At 44.2% G+C, this 24,263-nt stretch overlaps 1 protein-coding gene across 1 annotated transcript; it reads left to right on the plus strand.

The window, feature by feature from the left end:
- The first annotated feature begins 611 nt into the window (after positions 1-611).
- Positions 612-23,916, plus strand: LOC144111086 (mitochondrial substrate carrier family protein S-like). Its single transcript, XM_077644227.1, has 8 exons — positions 612-855; positions 1,152-1,306; positions 1,598-1,666; positions 10,489-10,551; positions 10,651-10,723; positions 10,808-10,855; positions 13,654-13,859; positions 21,301-23,916. The coding sequence occupies exons 1-8, from the start codon at positions 799-801 to the stop codon at positions 21,473-21,475; spliced, it is 846 nt and encodes a 281-aa protein (XP_077500353.1). The 5' UTR covers positions 612-798; the 3' UTR covers positions 21,476-23,916.
- Positions 23,917-24,263: the final 347 nt, after the last annotated feature.

Here is a 24,263-nt window from a genome sequence, read left to right on the forward strand (position 1 = left end):
AAACGGGGACGAAATCGGCACACATACGACAGGACGAATGCTGCGTATGTGCGTCTATTTCGTCCCCGTTTTCCGTGCTGCTACGTTTTTTCAAGATCGATCAATACCGACTGGCCCAAACTTCGGTTCTGTTAAACTATCTAATTAACCCTGTAATCATATACTGCGTTTTCTCTTGGGCGTAGTCTCTGCTCATATGCCTCCACAAGAATTACAGAAATAACAGTGCATGTCACATTATCGAAGTAAAACCGACGATGATATAGTCACTTTCGTACAAACTCGGCGCTTTCCGTTCACTACCTTCTTTTCTCTTTTGGCTCCTTGAAGAAACGGGCATGCCAATTTGAATTTCCCGCTATTAGAGTCAACCGAACTATGGCAACTACAGTTAACTTAAATCTCCCAATTATCGTGATATATGAACTGAACTGCCTAGCTATAAAGGGTAGCCTAGCACACGGTAGTCCCGAGAAAACGAAATTGTGTTGTCATGGCTACAAGTCTCAAAATCGAAACAATCGTGCCACTTTTGCGGCGGCGGAATGATACGTTGGAGTGAGGAGGTGCGTTTTACGGCCTGCCAATCAGCGACCGGAGATTGGTTGGCCCCGCCGGCGGGCATATAAACACCACAAGCAAAAACGTTGCGCGTGGAAAGCGCTTGCGGCAACCGATACCCGGCGGCCCGGCCACTTTTATCGTAACGCGCGCACTCAAGGTTCCGCGGCACCCTCGGGTTATGCTGCGTGCGTCCACTAGCAACGCGCCGTTGGGTTAGACTACCTAAACGTAGCGATGACACACAACGAAGAGCGAACGCATTGGTTCAAGGAAGGGGCTATCGGCCTGGGCGCTGAGTTTTTGCTGGAGGAGCTCATCTTTTCCCACTTTGTTTACGTCAGAGGGCTTATGTTTAAACGGCCCAGACCGCGGCTGCTCTGCCTGGACGTTCGCAGTGATTTCCTTTCGCTCCGCGGGTGGTGTCTGACATCGGCTTTCTGCAGCTTAGCAACATGCCAGCGCGCGCTCTGCATCATTAGTTGATAATCACGAAACAGCCTTTTGCCGTTTCGACCATGTGGTGCTTTTATCGCCTTGCTACAGCTCGCCCATGAGATGCCGACTTTTGCCATAACTGTTCCGTTGCAGTTGGCGTACTTTATGGAGTCACCAATGTCTGCGTGGGTCATCCGTTTGACACGATTAAGACGAAAATGCAAGCGCAGACCGGCTTCGAAAGCTGTAGTATGTATCAGTCCTTCAGGAAAACCCTTAGGACGGGCGGAGTCATCGGTCTGTACAGGTCAGTGCAGCTCTGTGTCGAATTCTTGTTTCGAATCTGAACACGACATATGGAACATCCAGCCGAGCTTGATTACTGTTGCCGCATGAAAATTCACGCCGTGCTGTATACACGCGCTGCTCGAGCAGTTTACCTTCGGCCGGCATCATTACTGCGGTTCCACAGGTTCCCTGTATACTACGCAAAATTGCTAGCGGTTTTTCCTGCGTCCGCAGGCATACTATATATTTTGCAAGTTCCTTAAAAATGAAAAAGTATGAAATTGCTCTAGTTTCGGTTTTGCTTTCGCAGAGGCTGTGTACCGCCACTCCTGGGTTCTGGGATCTACCGGTCCGTTCAGTTCGCCGTCTTCGAGGCTGTGTAAGTGGTCTTGAAAGAAGATTTTCTCTCGTACATTATAGCACCGACTAATTCCGTATGGCTTATACTTGAACCCCGACGTACGCTTTTATCTTATCGGTCATGTTTTATCTCTGCGCCCAACGTAGGAGTGATAAGTCGCCCTATTGTGAGCACTCTGACCTATAGCGTGAGCGCCCAGAATGATTAATAACCAAGAGGAACAGCAGCAGCTGCGCTCCCTTCGTACATTGACTCGTCTTTTTTGTTTAGTTTGGCAGCCCTGTCTTGAACACATGCGAGAGGAGTCACTGCGAGTTGTGTGCATATGAATAGGGCAGATTTTTGTGGAAGTCTTCAAATTCTTTCGTCTTGTTCCGTTTTTTCTTTCTTTCTCCAGCTGCCACTTAAGGCCAGCTGGTATTGGTGCCATTTATTACCTGAAAGGTAGATGATTTAACGCCGTGGCTCAGCTGCTCACCCGAAAGACGCAGGTTCGATCCCGGCCGCGGCGGTCTAATTTCGGTGGAGGCGAAATTTGTACTGTGCAATGTCAGTGCACGTTAAAGAACCCCAGGTGGTCGAAAATATCCGGAGCCCTCCTCTACGGCGTGCCTCATAGCCTGAGTCGATCGCTGTGACCATAAAAAAGAGATGAATGGATAATGTATAAGACAACAGCATGAAAAAAATATCTAGACAGCTCCTAAACCTATGATTTAATAAATTGCATTCACAAAAACTGCAGATTTACCAGATGTATATAAATAAAGGCACCTGTTCCAGGCAGTCTTCACAAAAGTGCTGGCACAATTTACAGACGCAGTTTTAACCTTTTCCACTGGTTAAAACTGGTGGATGCAGATAATTAGCGGGTGGTTGTCTGCATATTTCTATGTCAGTGTGTTTTTCTGTTTTCACTCTTCTACACGTGTTATCTAGACCAGTTTTCCTGGAGGCAGTTTACGCTTTTTCTTTTTTTATTGCACAAGTGGCACGTGGAGCTAAGCACAGTCATAGCTATTTTACTTAGCTACAATTAATCACTCAGCTACAATTAAGCATCACTCAGAGCAGTGAAATGCTGAGTGTACATCAATTCCCCTCGTAGGGGGATGTCTGCAGCGTGCAAATGTTGGTGAGTGGCGACACCACTGGTTCCCGAGCATCCGCAGGGACATCCCTGCAGGGGCATGATGGTGAACAGTGCATCACCACGGACCCAAGCACCCGCGCCTAGCCATGCGTGCCATCGCCGTGTCCAGGGAAAAGGGGATCTTGGTGGTTGAGCCAATGCCGAGCGTTTGGACCCTTAAGGCCCCTCGGTGGAGGCAACACACCACTTTGGCCCCAGCTTCCTGTAGACGGCACCTCCGGCCTGACCCGACCGGGGGAAATCGGCAGTCACCTTTTCCTATCCTCCCCTTAGTCTTTCACTTTCCTATCTTCTTTCCGTAACACTGCATGACTTAGAAGAACTTTTTAAACAGCTGCCGGAGCCATATCTTGTAGTGGGAGATTTTAATGCACACGCCTCTTTTTGCGGCAGTGAAGAAACGGACACTAGAGGCCGTATTTTAGATTTTATTCTCTGCAATAATGTGTGCCTACTAAATACGGGAAAGCACACGTACTGCTCTCCTAGCACCGGAAGAAGGAGCTGCCTGGATTTATCTTTTAGTTCGCCATCTGTTTTCGCTGATTTTATGTGTGTGGGATGTTATAGATAACCCGTATGGAAGTGATCATTTGCCTGTTAGTCTCAGCCTATCATCCTCACCATCAATAATCTCGACCAAACCTCGCTGTTGGAAGTTGCATGTAGCGGACTGGGCACTTTTTCAAGAAAAAGCTAGTCTGGAGAAAATTTTTTCAAATTATCGCGGTATAGATGAACTAAATCGAATGTTCATAGCCTGTATAATTACTGCTGCACGGCTGTCTATTCCTCAATCCTCCGGACTGGTACGACAAAATCATAAAGTTTGGTACACGCAGGAATGTTGTGAAGCAAAAGAGAACAAAGCCCGGGGCATTTTCCTTACGTACCCAACACACGAAAACCTTATCATTTTCAAAAAGGTAAGAGCAATAGCATGGTATGTTCGGCGTAATGCCGAGAAAACATCATTAAAACTTATGCGTCTTCCATACACAGCTCAACCACATCAAAGAAAATGTGGGAGCAAGTTAGAAAACTAAATGGTAGCTGCTCACCCTTCGCAGTTCCTTTTTTGACAACACCTGGTACACAAGCAAACATAGGAGAACAGGCAAACATATTGGGGGAGCGCTTCGCTGCGGTTTCAAGTTCTTCACACTATAGCCAGTCATTTCTAAAATACAAAACCACAGCTGAATAACTCAGGCTCCCAACAAGTGGTAGAGTAAATGAAAAATACAACAGTCTAATTACCCTCGAAGAAATATATAGAGTACTGTCTGCCGGCAAAAAAACTGCTCCAGGACACGACCAGATACACTACCAAATGCTTGCCCATCTTTCCCAGCCTGCCATAGAGGCACTCTTGAATTTCTTCAATAAAATATTCACAGAAGGAAAAATACCTAAGGAGTGGGAGAAAGCCATCATAGTGCCACTCCTGAAACCTAGGAAACCACCAACTTCCCCAAGTAGCTATAGGCTGATAGCCCTTAAAAGCTGTCTCGGGAAATGTTTTGAAAGTGTCCTTAATATAAGATTAACATTTGTCCTTGAATCCCGAGAACTTCTTGATATCCATCATTGTGGTTTTAAAAAGACATGCTCAACAACTGACCATCTAGTGTGCCTCGAAAACACAATAAGAGGAGCTTTTATACACAAACAGCATTGTCTTGCCGTTTTCTTTGATATGGAGAAAGCGTATGATAAAACCTGGAGGTTTGGGATCCTCCGCGACCTAGGGATCCGCAATAGGATGTTAAACTGCCTCAATGACTTCCTTTCCGACCGCTCATTTCAAGTACGCCAGGGATCAGCCCTGTCCAGGAGCTTCATTCAAGAGAACGGGCTCCCTCAGGGGTGTATTTTAAGCACGACATTGTTTATCATAAAAATGAATTCCATAAGTAAAATAATACCAAAGTCCATCCTGTATTCAGTGTACGTTGATGATCTTCAAATAACTTGCACATCCTCCAATGTAGCAACATGCGAGAGACAAATACAGTTGTCAATAAACAAACTAGAGACATGGGCAGACAAAAATGGATTCCTTTTCTCCACACAGATAACAGTGGGCATCCTGTTTTCACTAAAACAAGGTCTACAATCCGACCCCAGTTTACATCTAAACAAAATCGAACTACCTGTAAAAATTTAAGTAAAATTTCTAGGTTTTACTTTCGACAAAAAGCTGACATTCTTAAATCACATTATTGCTCTAAAAAAGAAGGCCTCTGGATCATTGAACATTCTTAAAGTACTTTGCTGAAAATGCTGGGGTTCTGATAGGACATGCCTTTTACAAATTTATCAGTCTGTTGTTCACTCGACCTTCGATTACGGATGTATAGTTTATGAGTCAGCGAGACCATTGTATCTTAAACGCCTAGATCCAGTGCATAATTTAGGTTTGCGTCTTTCCATTGGTGCATACAGGACGTCACCCATAAAAAGTCTTTATGTTGAAACTAACAAACCACCACTTACAGACAGGAGAAGCATGCTGACATGCTCATACATTCTAAAAATCCGTTCACTGCAGAAGCATCCATGTTACCCAATCGCTACAAAGTGCCCATCTACAATACTCTTTAAAAACAAACCCCATGCTACCAAGCCACTGCTATTGTGGTTTGAAGAGATGTGCGAGGATATGGCATACTAAACACACTACCTGCTGTTGCACAAAGGCAAGATCCACTACCTCCATGGTTCAATTTCCCTGCCAAATTCGATTTCACTCTTACACACTTCCATAAAACGAGCTCTTGGGTGAGTTGGTTACTTGTCTTAGGCACAGTAGCAGCGAAAAAAAAACACACACACAAGAGAAGAATAGACACCGAGAGACACGCAGAGACGCTGCAGACAGATGCAGCGTCTGTGCTTGTCTCTCGGTGTCTATTCTTTTCTTGTGTGTGTTTCGCTGCTACTATGCCTAATACGCACTTCCGGAAGAAACAAACTCCAGAGCAACATATAATACAAGAATTCCTTGCCCTCGGAGAAAAATACAGTAGTTTACGGAATTTTATACTGATGGTTCGAAAACGGATATTTACGTAGGAAGCGCAGCGGTACGAGGAAATTCAAAGGAAACAGTACGACTTCCACAGTGCACATCCATTTTCACTGCAGAATGCTATGCAGTATGTTTGGCCATAGAAAAAGTACTAAGCAAGAACCTCAAAAACGCTATTATTTACACAGACTCATTAAGTGTATTTAAAGCTCTCCATTCAAAAAATGCAATCACCCCTCTACTTGATGACATCATGCAGAACATAGTAACAGCCACAGCTCAAGGACAACATATAAAACTGTGCTGGGTCCCGAGGCATGTGGGAATAAAAGGCAACGAGAGAGCAGATTTGCACTGCACAAGGTCATGGCAAGGAAACATAAAAAGTCAGTATACCCTTTAAGGTAAGGATAGCATCAACATAGCACAACGTAAATTAAGAGAAAAATGGCAGACGTCTTGGAACAACGAGGTAAATAACAAATTACATTTGATAAATCCAGTTCTAGGAAAATGGAAGTCATGTTTGCACCAGGAGCGTTTCATTGAAGTTATTTTATGTTGTCTCCCTATAGGCCACACCCACATCACACACAACTTTCTGTTGACAAAACAAGACAAGCCTGTGAAAAATGTGGAGATGACCTAACAATTAATCACATTTTATACTCATGCATAAAACTTCATAAACTTAGCAAAAATATTTTACTCAGTTTTATAATGAACACATACCTTTACACACAATGTTACTCTTGGGAGAAGCTGCAATTGTCGGCATACCATGTGTGTTTAGCTTTTCAGGAGAAGCAGGTTTCCTAAAACAAACTCTAAATTTTTACCCACTGATTTGCTTGTTTTTTTTTTGTTATACACTCAGTCTTCTTCTCATTCCTGAGAAGTTCAGGAAGGAAGTTGGGAAGTTCAGCATCCTTGCTCAGCCAAGAATGCCTGCTGCAACTACCCGACCTTCTTTAAAGCTTTTAATATTAGCCATTCATAGCATTTTTTCTTCCTTTATCATTAGGTAATACAAAGCAATGCTTTACACCCTCTGCAGAACAGAAAATTAACCTTTATAAAAAATTCTGCAGAAAACTTTCCTTACCTTGAGTTTCACGCATGATGGCCTGAGTTGCCTATGTGCCATAAAACCCCACACGCACATACACATCTTCATTTCCACTTGTTATCCAGCTTTTCTTATTTTCGTGTTCAGTACAGAGAATTGCTGTGCCAGATGAGCCTGAGGAAAGGCAGAGGGTTGTGGCCAGCTGCATGAGTGAACTAGACTTCTGTGTTAAGTGCAGTGTGTATCACAGCTTTCTCAAACACTCTTTTTTTTTTTTTCTTGTGTGGACACGATGCGGACATCCTGTCCATCATGCCAGCCTTTTTCTTCCCTCCTAATGCTGGAGAAAGTGACAAATTGAAAAAAAATATGTGGCCCCAGCCTCAAAAGTGAAGAGATCTTGGCTCGACATTGTGATTGGGACATTTGCGCGTGCCCTCAGAACTGTTGTGCTATTTACATGCTAGCATATTTTTGCTGGTTGGTCTTGTTTATGTGTGGATGCACACAAAAGCACTCATTTGCACCCTAAAGAAAGGCAGTGACATTTTTCAACATAAACTTTGCCACGTCGGAATATGGCCTGTGGAGACCTTTAATACTAAAGAAATATTGCAAATTATTTTGTAAAAAATCATGCAATGTATTCAGGGGTTGGGCTTTCCGGCTTTTATTTTTCGAAAATTCGGCTGACTATTTTTGGTGTTTCTTTGAGAATGCGACTTTCGGTTTTGTTGGCGAATATTATTTTCTTTATGTGAATTTTCACTTTTTATTGGCGAAATATGTGATGTCCCTGTGTAGTCAAATGTTCCGTAAAGTTTATGTTAACCTTTTATTTTTTTAAACCAGACGCTCATGTAGCAGCACATAAATGGCTGTCTTAAGAGCGGTCTTTGCTGGAGAAAGTCGTACAGTCGTAACAGAAAGCAAAAATGCCGAGGTTAAATGATTGGGCTGAGACCCAGAATGACAGTTTGGTTCTAAATACTTGATTGTCGCATTCTGGTTGCACTCGGAGCTAAACGAGAGGACTGCGCACCCTATGTGCTCCGCGTGCTGAGGCAGCGATCGAACTGCTCCTTGACTGTCGCAAAAGCCAGAACACGGCACCTTCATGCCATCGATGCATGGTTTCGCATCAACGGTTGCTTGTTACGGTCACAAAAGTTTTCAGTGTGTCCTTACATGCAGTGGAAGTACCTACTTGACGAAGCGGCCGCCCCAAGTCAGTGATAAGTCTGAGCATGCGGCACTACGTTCACCAGTAGAGCTTAGCTATTGGCAATGGCATGTCTCAGTTCGTGGATCAACACCTGATAACTTACAGTTGCTGGACTAAATTCCTAAGATGCCTATGTCTCACAGTGTTCCTGGTTCCGGCATTTTCTTAGTTTTCCGCTGTGACTCACTGTAACAGCACTGAGTAGCCAGTTAGTTGTGACATGCACACCAGAAATACTGACCTCTTTTGCTTAAAACCAAATTTGAAAAAATTAATTTGGCGTACGTTTAGCTGTTTTTTGGTTTAAACCAAAAAACCCAACCCCTAAATATATTTACCAATTACAGATTGTGGATATTATCTTGTTTCACTTCATCTTCTATCAGAAATTAGGTTTAGAATTCCTTGTTTAACTTGTAATATTTTTCCTCATCCTTTCAGTGTAAGGTGAGATTTTTTCTTTTCCAAACACGGCTTGCTGGGTCAGTGGAAAGGGCATTCGGCTGCTTAGCTCGAGGACTCGGTTCAATCTCTGCCGAAGTGACTGCATTAGATACAGGCAAACCACAGAAGGTACCCGTGTACTGTGCATTGTTGGTCGGCATTAAAGGACCCCAGGTGGTCTAAGTAAATCCAGAGCCCTTCACTACGGCATCCTTCATACCCCATGTGTCGCTTTGGAATGTTGTTTGGTGGCTATCTTTTCATTTCGACCCCAGTTCCTCAGTGCTCATTTGTGTTCCATTCACTTCTAACACCACACGTGCCCCTGGGTGTCCTGATAATGCCCGCTCCCTAATTATCACACTGAGAGTAAACTCGCGAGGGCGTATTAGACACTCATTGTAGACACCACAGCAGACAACCTAAATGCTACCGCATTTCCTTGTGATTAAGGCCCCAAGTTCCTTTTTGTTGGGGGGGGGGGGGGTACCTATCCAGACAGTTGTTCTTGCTCACAGCAGCCCAAAACATGAAGTTCTGAGACTCGAGACCTCAGAAATTATAAATGGTGCTGTCATCTCCTAGAACTACAGTAATAATTTTAATGTTTACGCCAAAGTAAACATAGCCACGCGCGGCATCAATCCTTCTTGAATGTTGGAGAAGTTTTCGCTTGTTGACGACGGAAAGGGGGTAACATTCTGCACGCTAAAGTGATACCCTCCCCCCTTCGCTCCGGCGCCGATGACTCAGCGTGCCGCGAATGACCTAGATTGTTCTAGAAGGTGGTTTCTGCGCTCGACCAATGCGGTCGCGCGCGGCGCAAGAAGGAGGAGGAGTTTGTGCGGTTGCAGCTGCGTGTTTGTACGCGCCTGCCTGGGCACGAAGAACAAACAGACGCCGTCTGGGCCTATAAATGAGGGGCTTCAACCGCTGTCTGTTAGCCCGAGCCGCCCGCTCGACTCCTGGGAGAACACCACTCGACCAGCCAAGGACCAGCGAGGCAACGTGCACCAATCTGCGGGACGGCCCCATCGAGCTCCTCAGGTCATCGGACTGTCGCAGTACCCGGTGAACAAATCGTGTTTTGGTTGTTTGTCTCTCTCTCTCTGCCTCTGTTAGTGCACTTTAGGTGCAAAGGTTCTGGTAAATTGTAACCTCTCTCGATTGTTACTTTGCACGAGTTGCATTGTATTTGTGAATCACTTTGTATGTGCTCGTACGAGTGATTGTGAAATCTCTGTATCGTCTCTCTGCTGTATAAACTGCTTTGTTTTGTGAACCTCTGGCTCCGACCCATTCTCTGGCTTGCGTCCGGTGAAAGCTGGGCACCAAACGACCAATGCCCTTGTCACTTGGTAGCTGGTCTCTGGCTGAGTTTGCCACACTGAGTCGAGGGCATCTCCTCTGTGGCCGAGACCGCTACCCCCACACGCTGTAAGGGTGTCTGGGAGCGCACGCAAAAGTGCGCAAAGTGGTGACACACGGGGTGATCCCTGTATTCTGATGCATAACACGTCATTACAAAGAAGGAAACATGCAAGAAAAAGTTTGGTGTACGGGCTTCCTGTGGTGAAGGATTGAAGTGAATACCCGAAGTCCAGCAGCATCCATCATTGACATTATAGTTTCTGTGCCGCTCCGAGTAGCGCTCTGACTAGACAACCAAGCACGAGGCCGAATGCAACTCTTTTCTTAAGCAGAGTGAACAGGCATGCAAGAAAGGTTGGGGCATGGAAAACATTCTGAATGCCTAAGAGCTGATTTAGCTGCATGTTCATTACAGCTGTGTGAACCTACTGATGTGTTCAGAAAAGCATGATTGTTTCCCAGTGCAGTTATATCTCCTGCTCCCCACTATGTTGGTGGCTTTGTGCAGTTTTCATTCTTACTGTGGTTATCATTTGTGTTGCAGATATACGTACCTCGACAACACAGTATGCACAAGCCAAATCCCACTCACAGCGGGACTCCAAACGTAAGGTCTCATGGCATCTGTGCAAATTTTTCAGCAGCAACAAGACTAAATGACTGTGTTTTCTTGCGAGATGCCTGACACTATGTATTCCACTTGCAGGAGGGTTGTAATTGGAGGTGTCATTGCATCTACTGCCCGGGCAATAATTGAGTGCCCACTAGAGTATGCCAAGGTATGACTCATTTTGAGAAGAAAAAAATGCCTTTCATTTCTGGTGACATTGGCAGGCAGTGACTGGTAATTGCTGTGTTTGCAGATAAGCCGACAGATTGGCCAGACATGGACTATCCGCAAGGTCTATACGGTAAGTGGCATCTGTCACGTCTAAACCAGCATCAATTATAGGATAACTTGAGAGAATAGCAATGTGAAAAATGTTTACGAAAAGCTTACCTGTAAGCCAGCAAGGAGTGTTCTTGGTCATGTTGGTGGGTGTATACAATGCTCCTTTAATTTTCACTCATAGTATTGAAATCAGCATATTTAATTTTCTTTTCAAACTGGTCGTAGCATTGTCCCAACTTGCAAGGGATGAAACCTTCAAAGCTGGTGTGCAATTGCCTTATCTACAACAAGTTCCTCACAGTCACAATAGAACTTTCTCTGTGCCATAACAAACAATGGTCGCGTGACCAAGGTGGTCCACTTGCCACCCAGCTCTGCAAGGTCGCAGAGGTACTCGGCAAACATCCGGGAAATCGGCAAATTGCGGCTCTAGTGCTAGTGCACTAAAATCTCCAGAGAACCACCCTAGGTGGCAGAAGGGCCAGCTAAGTCATGTGACCTTTTTGTGACGTCATCACAACCTGCCCACACAAGCGGGACTGCACAGACAGCTGCTAAGTGGCTGAGTGGAGTCTGTAGTGGTAGTGCACTGAGACTGCGCATCCCCAGGCTGCCTGAGCAGCAATGGCACTTGTGGCTTCTCCTTCCACAGATCTTCTGCTTAGAGCAAGGAAAACAGTGTGGATAGAACCTCTGGGAATCCATCATTTCCACAAGATGTGGCACTGTCTGGGGACTACGCGGAAATTTGTCTGCTACTTAGAAAACTAGTTAAAAACAAACGCATGTGCACAGTGCAGGAACGATCTGGTTCCACGAGGCATCAAGTGTGGTTCAAAAGTGGCGGGCATGTGTTTGGCAGCTGCCGCCAGCTATGGCTTGCGCCTGTCGCTAGCGTCAACTGTGCATGCAGATTGGAACTTGGAGACTTGTTTTCAACTTGTCGAGCATGGGAGATGGCTGTTTGCTTTAGTGGGAGCTAATTACAGTGAACAGGAAGCCGTGATGCAAACTTCCGTGATGCGCTCAGATCAGCTGTTTCGATTGGCCCGACTTAATTGCTTGAATAGGAGTGTGAAATTGGAAGTCCCATTAAAATTTAGTTGACGGCTACACTAGGTTTACTTGTATTTTGTAATTTCTTTATTAAATAACTCCCATTCCTTTGCACTGTTTTCTGTAATTCTCGTTGAATGAATATCAGTGTGACACTAAGAATTCACTTCTAGCATACTTATATGTTACTGATATTCACCCATGGGGCAGAAACGTGGATGATAATGAAAAGGGTTCAACTTAATTTAAGGACAATGCAGCGAGCTATGTAAATAAAAATTATAGGTGTTATGTTAAGAGACAGGAAGCAGGCAGAGTGGGTGAGGGAACAAACGCGGGTTAATGACATCCTAGTCGGAATCAAGGGGAAGAAATGGGCTTGGGCGGGGCACGTACTGCGAAGGCAAGATAACCGCTGGTCATTATAGGTAACGGAGTAGATTCCAAGAGAAGGCAAGCGTAGCAGGAGGCGGCAGAAGGTCAGGTGGACGGATGAGATTAAGAAGTTCGTGGGCATACGGTGGGTGCAGCTGGCAAAAGACAGGAATAATTGGAGAGATATGGAGAGGCCTTTGTTGTGTAGTGGGTGTAGTCAGGATGATGATAATAATAGGTGAAATTGCTTCAGGAAGTGTTGCAATTAAGGCACCTTTAAGCCTTGCCAGTGTATGCTTGCAGAGGCAAAGCATTCAATTGCCACTCAGTAACTCGTGCGGCTGGGGTTTAAATGGGTACAGATACAAAATTTAAAACACAATGATTTAGTTTCATGGGCATAAGGGGTGGCCTTATAACAAGTTTCAGTCCCAAGCATTGCGTGGAATATAATTTAATTAATTTTAATGTTGTCAGAGAAGCTGCTTGGCATTTTCACCCGCATCGAATGACATCAAGGTCATCTAACACTAATTATTGTGACGTCACAGATCCTAGTGATTGTTTTCAGGAACAATCAGTGCTTGCCGGCGACTTGACATCATCAGGAATGTGTTAGTCCAGGTTGGCCAGTTGACTGCATGTGACGTCAAGGTGCTCTTCAGCGCTGGCGCTGACAGAGACCCAAACTGCCAGTACAAAATAATTTGTAATTAATAATTACTGCTGGACATGATGTTTTGAGTTTATTTTACTAGACCTGTAGGCCTCTTTCAAAGAAAAAAAAGACAGCCAAAAACTTTGTGTCTGCAGTTAAGGCTGCAAGATTCAGCGGGGACTGAAAACAGAGTGTTGCGTGAATGGCCACAGGAGGCATCTTGCCAGCTGTTATTTGAGAATAGCCTGAGACAAAAGCATGGGGGAGGAAGGCCTTTGTCAGGAGTTGTTCTTCTTGGCTTCCTTCCTCAAGTGCATGTATATACTTCCACTGAACAGCTGCTTCTCAAATCGTGATGATGACAGGTGGGTGAGCAAATTTGTTTATAAATTTTGCTGTGCCTAAGAGGTCAGTGAGATTAATGTACCTCTTTATTTTGGTGGTGTGATGCCATACATTCTTTTTATTTGCAGACTGAGTTTTCTTTGAAGCGTAAGTGCACAAATTTTTTTTTATTTGAAAAGTATGCTGTTGCGGACAAAATCACTCTTGTCAAAGGTGCCAAGCTTTAACAGTGACAGTGATAACCTTTCTCCAAATCTTCCAATGGAGGATGACTGCGGTTTTGAGCCATTTCGTAAGATTAAGAAGCGCCATGTTCTTTGAGCCAGGAATGAAGCTGATGCATTGAGAGGACCCTGAGAACCTATCCGATTGCTTGCGTGCAGGGTTTTAGTGTGACGTGGATGCGAACAGTGGGGCTGATGACGTCGTACTTCATCTTCCTCGACTCGGGCCGGCGTAACTTCAACGAGTACTTCCAGCGCCCCCTGCTGGGGCCGTTCCTCATCTCTGGCCTGGCGGCAACAGCCGCCTGGTGGATCGTCTGGCCACTGGAGTATATGAAGTCACAAGTGCAGGGTCACTATGGCCAGTGAGTGTAGGCCTTTCAGGCACTGTTTTTTGTTTCTGTTGAACACAAATACTTATTTGCTTACATTGCACACTGAGACCTCAAGAAAGGCAACAAATTAGTTTTCGAGCAGAAATTATTACTAGTGGGTAGTTTCTTGGAGGGATAAGTAAAATTTCCCACAAAGTGTCACTGTATTTGGAAATAACATTAAAATGTCCGCATTTGTTTGATACACACAACAGGGATCATGAAAAGGTGCCCATTCATTTTGAAATTTAATTTTAAAAAGTTCATTTCATAACAGGTGGCAAAATCTAGCCAGTTCACTCTTTTGTGAAATATTATTTACTCTTTTTGTTATATGGCTTTAAAAAAAACCAACCTACTTGCGGCATAAATGTTACCTGATGTCATCTGAAACAAGGAAATGACTTCCAGGTGCAACACATATGCTCAGAAAATCCTGTGAGTTCGCTGCAAACACTATTGTGTACAAAGCACCTTAAAGGGATAATGCTGTGTGGCTGGATTCTCGTGTGGTTGGCCTTTCCTACCGGGCTTTTTTGTGCTTGTCTCATCATCCTGTCCTATTCAACCTCCAGAAATTGCCAGCTTAGTGAGGTGGCTTTGTAGTGCCACAAATGTGAAACTTCAGAGCTTGAAGGATTCAAGCTGGCATCATTTCTAAACAATGGAGTTGTCCCATTGGAATATATTGTTTGTGGCTACGCCTCATAAAATAATTGTATCGGTACTATTATGATAGTTCACTAACGTTTGCTGTCACTAGTGCTATCAGTAGTTTTGCAGCTGTTAGGTAGCAACAATACCAAAAATTTTGCAATCGCTGACTATCATTAGCACTCAGTTCGTGCAGTTTCGCAAGGATTTTTTAGCAAATGAAATAAATTATTATTCTCTGCTGTCAAAGTTCCAAATGTAGCCATCACTATATTTGTTCTCAAAACTAATTAGTGTTATACCATACCACCGATGTTAGAGCAGTGTTCTCTGGAAGGTAAAAATTGTTTACAGCTTTTCTTAAGTGGGCCACTACATTACATTACCACTACATTTTTTAATAAATATTATGTTGAATACTGATGACCAAGTTCTTCCTTGTAGTGCGGTCGTATTGGATATATTTTTAAGCCCAAGTGGAACAGGCTTAGAGCTAACAAGTTTGTGATGTGCACTCCGTATGAATGCTCCGTTCCCTCTGACCGCAATGCGTCCCTTGTTGTGTTACCAGGTTCTATTAAGACACATAGCGTACACCATGCGACGTACTATCGCGAAGCTTTATCCGTGGGCCCTTCAAGACTCCTAATTGCAGAAGTAATGATAGCAATTCATGCTGCAAATTACAGAAAGGGAAGCTGGCAATGCTTGTTCTTTCCCAGAGTATAAATATCTTGTCTGCAGCTGAGATGACTGCCTGAGATGTCGCAAACATACAACAGATACAGAAAGAGGGGAAAAAAACTATCACTAAGCCTCTAAAGGTCAAAGAAAGCAGTTTGCCACGAGCTCTACCAGGTCTTCCCTTCTCTGGTTGGATGAGAAACTGAGCTTGTGGAAGGTGACTGCGGGGCAGCTTATCACGTGGATATATTTTTCATGATGACATCAGACAGGTTAGGTAGATAGAAGAAGACCTCACCATCATAAAATTCATCAAAATTTTCTTAACGCTGTCTTCTTGTTTCCCTACTTAGACCGGGTCGAAGTAACATGCGACATCTCACCGTCAGCCTCGTCAAGGGAGAAAATTACTTTATGCAGCATCCCGAACATCAATTCTTCCTCTTTCTGGAATCTCGGAAGGGTGCAGCACCCCATGGACTTAACACCGGTTAAATTTTAAGGTAGAAAATTGCGTCTTATCAAGGATCCCAAGGTGTTGGCAATCATTGGGTTGGTGTGATCTACACAGTCTGCATTCTGACACTGAGTGTTTGTTCATCATCATCAGCCTTACTACACCCACTACAGGGCAAAGGCCTCTCCCATGTCTCTCCAATTAACCCTATCCTTTGCCAGCTGCATCCACCCTTTGCCTGCAAACTTCTTAATCTCATCCGCCCACCTAACCTTCTGCCGCCCCATCCTGCTACACTTACTTTCTCTTGGAATCCACTCCATTACCCTTAAAGACCAGCGGTTATCTTGCCTTCGCATTACATGCCCTGCCCAAGGCCATTTCTTTCTCTTGATTTTGACTAGGATGTCATTAACCCGTGTTTGTTCCCTCACCCACTCTGCCCGCTTCCGGTCTCTTAACGTTACACCTATCATTTTTCTTTCCATGGCTCGATCGCTGCATTGTCCTTAACTAAAGCTGAACTCTTTTAGTTAGCCTCCACGTTTCTGCCCCGTAGGTGAGTACCGGTAAGGTTAAGCTGTTGTACACTTTCCTCTTGAAGGAAATTGGTAAACTGCCACTCATGATCTGTGAGAATTTGCCATATGCGCTCCACCCCATTCTCCCCCCATTCCCCATTCCCCCCCAGTGTTTGTTACCTGCCTTATAAGCTTGTACTGTTTTTTAAGTTGCAGCTGAACTCCCAAGAGCATGAAATCGGCAAAGATAATTGGTGAAGTAGTAATTTTGTTCGATTTCATCACTGAAGCAGGCATGCCAAATGCAAATGGTCTTACTCCAGCCACTTGGAAGCGTTTTCAATGGCACTAGTCTCTGTTGCCAGCACACCTGTGCGGTTCGCAGTACCCTGAATACTTTATCCAGTGACTCTACAGAGGGTGTGTCTGCAACACTTGGTGATGCGTGGACTGCGAGAACAGAGAGCCCTATCATCATTACCACCACCTGCATACAATGCGCTGGGGACTTGCAAGAAAACGGCACCAAGTTTATGCTGCAGTGGTTATGAGAAGTATGTTGCATGGCATTATATTATCAATAGTGGTATCGATAGTTCACTAGCTACTAAAGTATTGATAATATTGATAGTACAGTCGACCACATGCCTGTCTAGAGCACTGTAACTACCCTCAGTCCAGTGGGTAAGCTGAGCACATGGTGGGCATAATGAAGAGCTTGTTTCACAAGGAAGCCGACCCCTATTTGGCTCTCTGGAACTACAGGGATAGAGTTGGCAGAAGGCTCCAAACTAGGCAGCCCCAGAAGGACAACAAATGCTGCCGTAGATGAAACAGGCAGCTGACTTCAATCACTGATATCGCACCTGGGACGTCCCACTACTTCAAGAAGGTTTGAATACAGCCAGAAAGGGTCATGGCAAGAGTCCTCAGCCCTTCGCAATGTTCAAGGTGTTTAACAGTTAGAAAAGAAGATTGAGCAATCATGCAGCATGACCAACGCAGCCCGGTACCATTCCAAGCAGAAAAAGGGAGGGCTGCTACCTGAGAGACGTATTGCTTACCATAGACACGATGCCCCTAAGAACTGGCTCATGAGGAAGCCACAGAGGCAACACTTTCTCGGCAGCAGCTATCAGCAAGTCCGCAGCAAAGTCTGAGTTTATTGTAGCGGGGTTCTACTGTATTTGTTTACTTGCTGGAATACAGCGAACGTACATATTTCATTTCCTCTGGCTCTGCTCCTTCTACGTTGCTGCGGATCATGCACCCAGCCCGCTGCGTGCACAACGGGGAGGAGCGGTTGCTTAAGCCTAGGGATGAAGAGAGAGCACTAAAGGGGCAAGTGAGTGAGAGAGAGGCTCTTGGTAGCGGAATTCCTGGTTCAAGCGGTGCAGGTCGTCTGGAGCCTCTGGAGCGGTCTGAGCGGTCGTGCACTTTGAGTATACGTGCCATGACTATCCTTAAGGCAGTGGCGCATCTTTTAACCACTGCACCAGGAGGGGTTTGAGGATTCCCAGGAGTCTATGAACGTAACGTACAGAATGACTGATGCTGCATATATGGGAATTAACCCATTACGCTATCGCGTCACACCCTCAAGGTGCAGCTTAAGTGTTGCCTCCAATTTTTTGTCCTCTGAATATTCTGAATGTTCAGCAACAGCACTGTGTTTTCTTCTGCAAGCTCAGAAAAATTGCTAATGCAAGCTTCACTGTATAGAACAACGCAAGGGCAGGCTCACTTCCTGTCATGTCTTGTTGGAAAGGGGAGAAAATAGGACAATTTTAGCCCCCCATGTGCACGCCTATGTTTGGCAGCACGAAATAGGAAGCAACGGGGTGTGTCGACATATCTGTTGGTTCTTTATTATTATGTGCCATCCCTCATTTTCCGAGCCCTCGGCCTATAGTTGGCTTGAACAGGCTGAGCTCACGTTATACCCATCTTTTTATTTTTTTCATTCTGTGAGGCTCAAAACTCCCTCCACATTATATACTGCTGCTTGGGCCTTTTGTAAGGGCCTGCAGTATTTTCTAAATAACAAAAAGCATAGTAACTACCAAACAATATATATGTACAAGGTTGTCTGCTTCTAGAATGAAAATGTATGCACCATGTCTTGGATATTTGCAGGCTGACACTCGTATGAAAGCAACATGGGGAACTGTCATTGTAGTGGGCCTTTTGAGTGCGTGCAATAATTTGGAAATTACTCTCGTATGACACTCTATGAAACTAGATCACGTGCCCTTGTGTCCACTTTTGAAGTGGACAATTCTGTACATAGTCAACTCAAATCAGTTTATTCAAACATACTGAGATGCTTAGGGGCACGGACAAAAAGCCAAAGGTGGCTTGACGAGGTCCATGCTCCTTACAAGGCATACAGTGGAAAACGCAGAATGTATGAAATACAGGCAGTGAATAGCAAAAACGCAGCTGCCCACAAGGCAGAAAGACGTACAAAAGAAACGAAGAATGCAGATAACAAAAGGCAAACAAACGAGGTTTCCGGATCATGAAAAAATGTAAAGAAGTGGCTAAGAATAAATTATGCACGGCATGAAAGTGAAGTGAAGAAAAAACGAGAACAAAATAACACACATCGCTGTAACTGTGCTTATTTCACAAACATAGCAAAGAAACTCGCTATATTGCCATCTACATTTCCTAGTTTAGAGAAACATACTGCGTAGATCCCTGAACGATTTGTTGAAGACATCTCGGTTATCTGAACCGGACAGTTCGTTCAGGATAGCTGGCAGACGATATTTCTACATTTGTTTCCCGTATTTTGTGCAGCATACATCAACTTTCCACTTTTCCGGATTTCGTGTACAATACACAGGATAGTTTGTAGCAAGTGCGGCTAGCGCTGCTAAAGAATTGTTGTGTTTAATTACTTCCGACTTGTAATGACGGATTAGTCTATAAGAATATAAAGACTCTATACCAATTATGTTAAATTTCTTAAACAGTTCGGCTGTGTGAATAACGAGGGACTTTTGCAATAATGCGGATAAAATGTTTCTGGAAACGCAACAATTTATTAATATGTCAAGCGTGTGAGGGATGTGTGGCCTGAGTCATGAGTGATCCTGATGGAAAGCACAAATTTTGCATTCAGTGCGAAAATAGTGACCCTTACTGAGCGCCATATACAAATATTGGAGGAAAGCTGGAACATTGTTAGAAACAAACAGCCCTTGTACAGTAAAAGCTCATTAATTCGAGCCCCAAGGACATGGGAATATCCTTTGAATTAAGCGAAGTTCGATGTACCGAATGGGCGCTAAAATGAGCGGTCATTGCGCCCCACCTCACGGGCTGAATCCGAAGCAGTCACATCTAGACTCGTTATGACGAGCTAGGCGCTACTACACGTTTGTGGTTGGCGATTGAGAATTAAATTCATGCGGTCCTAATGGCAAATGAAATAAATTGATTAACCGGTTTTGCACCAGAAGCAAGTACTGGAATGCATTTGCTTGAGCAGCAAGCTTTAGTGCTAGAATATAGGATGCTATTTATGCTCCAAAACATGTTTATTTACGGGGAGGGGTTGTCAAAATTAAAAGTAATCAGTATGTGCATTTGGTCGCGTTTCTTCTACCAAGACTCCATCACCATCATTTGCAGCTTGCCCATGAGCACCAGCGCACCATCCGAGTTCTCATTCTCAGAGAAGTAGTGTGCTGCAACATCGAGCGCCAACACTTCTTCATATTCATTACATGCACTTGGCAGTGGCATAGGCTCGTTGCCGCAGTCGGACTCATCACTGTCGGCTGTGCTCACTGCACGTGAGCCCTATAGCGTCGCTGACAGCATGCAGTCTCAATTATATCGGCGTCAATCAAGGGTGCCAACGTTTCCACATTGCTGTCCATGTAGCTCTCGGCACCTGCAAAAAGCCGTCATCATGGAGGAAAAAAAACTTAGGGGGGTGCCCGTGGCGCGGGCTTGTATACATCAAGGAAGTTCATCTACAGTCAGTCTGCCGCGCTAGTCGGCGCATGCGCGTGCCCAGCGGCGCTAGATATCACCGCACGCTATCACGTGGCGTGGTCACGGAGGGACCGACTTTCTTCTTTTTAATGCGTTTTTATTTTTAGGACTAGGCTTCAAGTCTCTCGCCAGATGCTCCCTCCTCAGTTTTTTTTTCTTCCATAGCCGTAATCGTATAAACCGCCATACTACGCTGTGTACACCACGTGATCGCGACCCAGCAACTGCGGCACAACGAAAACCTGGAACGGCTCGTGCCGAAGCATCATTAGCGCGAGCAAGTGCTCCGGCAGCGAAAACCTGCTTCTGCATGCGCCGGAGCGGAGCGCGGGCTCTGTCAGCGTTGTGCGGTCAGCTTTTTTAACGCGACAGCGGTAAGGAGCTCAAGGAGCTCGCGGCGTTGGCCTTCCAGTTGGCCGTCCGCGAAAAATCCTCCTTCTCACACTCCTCTGCCTCCTCCTTTTCCTTCCCCTACGGTGTGGTAAGGTGTCCAGTGAGAATTGTGAGACAGGCGTCCTTTCCTTTCCTTAAAACCAATTTTCATTTCATTTTCCTTCCCTTACGCCCAGTGCACTCCTTGGCAGTGCCTCAACACGCTGTCGCCTCACTCTTAAAGACAAAGCTTAAGTGTCCTGCAAATTTTTTCTTTATCGTTGTTTTACATCTCTAGTAAATTTTCAGTGCGTTGTACTCACTATGGGTCACCTATCTACGAGGAGCGGTGTCAACCAGGGGCTCGTAGTACAAAATAACCATAGCGGATGCAGACTTGTTAAAATTATCAGGAGTTTTCCCCCATTGAAATAAACAGGGCTGTGCCAGGACATGAGGGTCAGTTAGAATTAACGAGCTTTTACTATCATAATCTGAAAATAACAACAAAATATTGAAATGCATGTTGACATGTTGTATGTCCAATACAAAGGGTCTCGGGGATTGTGTATGGAGAATAAGTTATCCTTGAAAGTTAAAATTCTGCAGTGCTTTACAACATTTCATTGTGTTATGTGGTTGACTGAGCATTGTTAGCGCTGCCTGATGCACTTTATTGCCAGCAAACCTATGTGTCAATTTCTTAACTCAATTTTGCCTTGCTGTCATCCAGAAATGTGTCCCTGCTCCAACGAATGCGGACCGTGTACAACCAGAAGGGCGGCTTCACAGCCATGTACCGTGGCCTGGCTCCCGGCTCCATTCGCAGCTTTGTGGCCAATGGGACCAGCATGATTGTCATGAGCTATGCTCAACGAAAGGTCACCGAACTGGGTCTTCGAGACTGACCCTCGCTTCCCCACAATCCGCCGTGCTTGGCTTCACTTCTCATCACCTCTTACTCTGTGGTTTATTTTTCGAAATCTTTGTGATGCTTTTGCATGCTTTAATGTATTTGGGCCTTGGTATGTGTCGACAGTGAGGGAAATTTTTCTGGACGCTTACCATCAAATTGCAGGGAGCAGTTCTATCTTTGACCACTTGTGCCTGCATAGTGTCCTGGCTGTTATCGGATACTCTTAACAGTTAGGGCTGTTTTGCCTGAAGTGTGCTTTATGCTCGGAGCTCTTTCAGCAACTATGAATTCCTCGTCATTTCATCCCCTGAGCATTGCAGTGCCTAACAGGTGCCAAAAGGCCATTTTATATTGACCACCAGTGCCTTTACATGTGTGGGGAGTTTCTCTTTTTTCTGCAGTGCATATCTGCTTTTGAAGGGCATTTTAGTTACTGTATTTTGTGAGAACAGAGGTACTGGACAAACCCTGTTGTATGTGAACAATAATAGCTTTCTTGGAGCACTTTGGCCCACAGTAGGGTTCTTCAGCTAAAGAGTCAAATTTGTTTTGTTCAACTCTGCAGAAAAAAGTGTCGTTAAAGCTACTTATTTTTAACTGAGTTGTTTGGTTGAATGTTGGCATATGAATGGTGTGTGCTGGAGTTGAGTCGAAATGTGATGCTGGGAAACGTGCTAGAAAACTATGCTAACTATTCCACTTTTTACACTTTTGCATTTACGCAGAATTTAGGCACGTCAGAACTGTCTGTTTCTTTTCAGATTTTGATACGTTTTTGTTTTGTTTGCATTTCATGTTTTTTAAATTCTTTTTACATTGTGCAATATATGCCGCAACTGTCCAGATATTGTGATGCTTTCCTGTGCAGTACAACATTTTATGTTTTATGTGTTGATTTTGAAGCGCCGTTTTGGTGAGCATTTGAGCACAGAGTTTTGTAATCGAAACAAGGCTGTCTGCGTGCTTTCTATAGCTTGTTGTTTTCATTTTGCATGCCATTTAATCTCTGGGTTAACTGTGATATTAGAAGGTAGATGCCTACAATGAGCTTACGTATGCATGTTTGATTCAGCTGCTTTTCCGGCCATGAACCGTGAAAGGATTTCTGCAGCCACTCTCTGGACCATTGCAAGTGCAGAATTTGAAAATTCTTTTTTGATTGTGGTGAATTTTTCACTAACTTTTCTGTTTCTAGAAGGGCTATGTAGATGTTTCCTTATTCTCTTCAAGATCAAAAATGATTGTAAACCATCAGGGGGCATTTCACAATAAGTTCGAGGCTACGCCTTTTTTGTTGTTGCCTGTTTCGTATTTCGTATGTTTCGTATTTATCTGTCGCAGTCGGCTGCACACAGAATTTTCATCGAGGCAAAGAGAACAGCCAATTTGAGGGTAAGCCGTCTGGTGAACTGCGAGGCAATTAACGTCCCTGCTCAAAGCAGGGTCATTGGTTGCCTCACATTTCGTTGGTTGACGCAGCCCCTCAAATCTGCTATTTCGCTTGCCTCAATGAAAATTCTGCGTAGCCAACTGAAGTTTTTTGCCGATTTCGGACAACCGCGGCAGGTTCCATGTTAAATTATTTCTCGAAAAAGCACAGACTATTATAAGCTACATTGTGGTCGATGATTGAGCCCAAACAGGCCATTAGCGTGCGCAGATGGATTTTTTGCAACTGCGACAGATAAATACGGAACACGCGGTAGATACCAGACAGTGTTCAGTTGGCAGCTCAGTGCACATAATTGAGGGTTTTTTTTGTTGTTGTTTTAAAGCACTACAGACACCTAATTTTAGTTGTACTTTCTTTTTTTTTTTTTTCAAATGATGTGTTAGGCGTTAGAGTACATGGATCACCACATGGTATTTGCTTACTACCGCTAAATAATTTATAATTGAATATCTCCTCTTATGAGCCGAACAATGGTTGTTATGTACATGTACGTGTAGTTGGCGTTCAGTTCATGTGAGGCTCGAAAAAAGCTGCAATGCCGTTAATAGCCGATTAGTAGTTTTAATTCACTGCTTCAAGAACAGGAATGACAGCAACTGATGTATCAGAAGTTATATTAGCGCTTTATTCTGTGCCTCACATGACCTACACACTAGCTACTCGTCACAGCCATCATTCGGTCGATGAAACTGAAACAGCATCAAGAAAAAATGCAATTATGAATTATTTTAAGGCTGTAGGTGAACACCGCAGGGTGATCAATGTATACTAATGTCTCACGCATCATTTTAACGGAAACAGTGAAGCAAAAATTTGGAATCGACACTCCTTTAATAAAGTGAAATGAAAATGTTAGCTCTGTGCTGCATAAAAGCAAGACAGCTCTGATGGTAGTTTTTCTAACACAGAAAGGGACCTGGTGTTTATCTGGAGTGTTATGGATATGATTTCATAAATAAAAAAAATATTGCTGGCCACTAAGGTGATCTGGTGACTCCGTGCTTTAATTTTAGTTGTTTTTTCTTTCATAATGATGTGCAGCACATCAGAAAGCATAGAAATTCACATGGACTGTGCCAACAAGTGGTAAGTAATTTATGCTTGAATTTTTTCTTCCTTTTTTGGTTTAAACAGCCAAATAATGGCTTTGGTGTACAAGATGCATTCAGGTCACATGAGGCATTCAAGAACTCCAGTATGGTTGCTGCTTTCTTCATTTTAATCCACACCAGCTCTTATGCAAGCCTGTTCAAGAGTTGCAATAACAAAAAATGAACAAAATTTACATGGAAGCTTTTTCATACCTCGCATGACCTGAACGCATCTT

The sequence above is a fragment of the Amblyomma americanum genome, chromosome 11, assembly GCF_052857255.1.
Source record: "Amblyomma americanum isolate KBUSLIRL-KWMA chromosome 11, ASM5285725v1, whole genome shotgun sequence".
In the NCBI taxonomy this organism is placed as follows: Eukaryota; Metazoa; Arthropoda; class Arachnida; order Ixodida; family Ixodidae; genus Amblyomma; species Amblyomma americanum.

Bases quoted from the DNA above. Each gene is read 5' to 3' on its own strand.
- LOC144111086 (XM_077644227.1), top strand. From the start codon at position 799: ATGACACACAACGAAGAGCGAACGCATTGGTTCAAGGAAGGGGCTATC. The intron at 856-1,151 runs GCTGAGTTTTTG...TGTTCCGTTGCA, and splicing joins AAGGGGCTATCGGCCTGGGC to GTTGGCGTACTTTATGGAGT. The intron at 10,724-10,807 runs GTATGACTCATT...CTGTGTTTGCAG, and splicing joins GCCCACTAGAGTATGCCAAG to ATAAGCCGACAGATTGGCCA.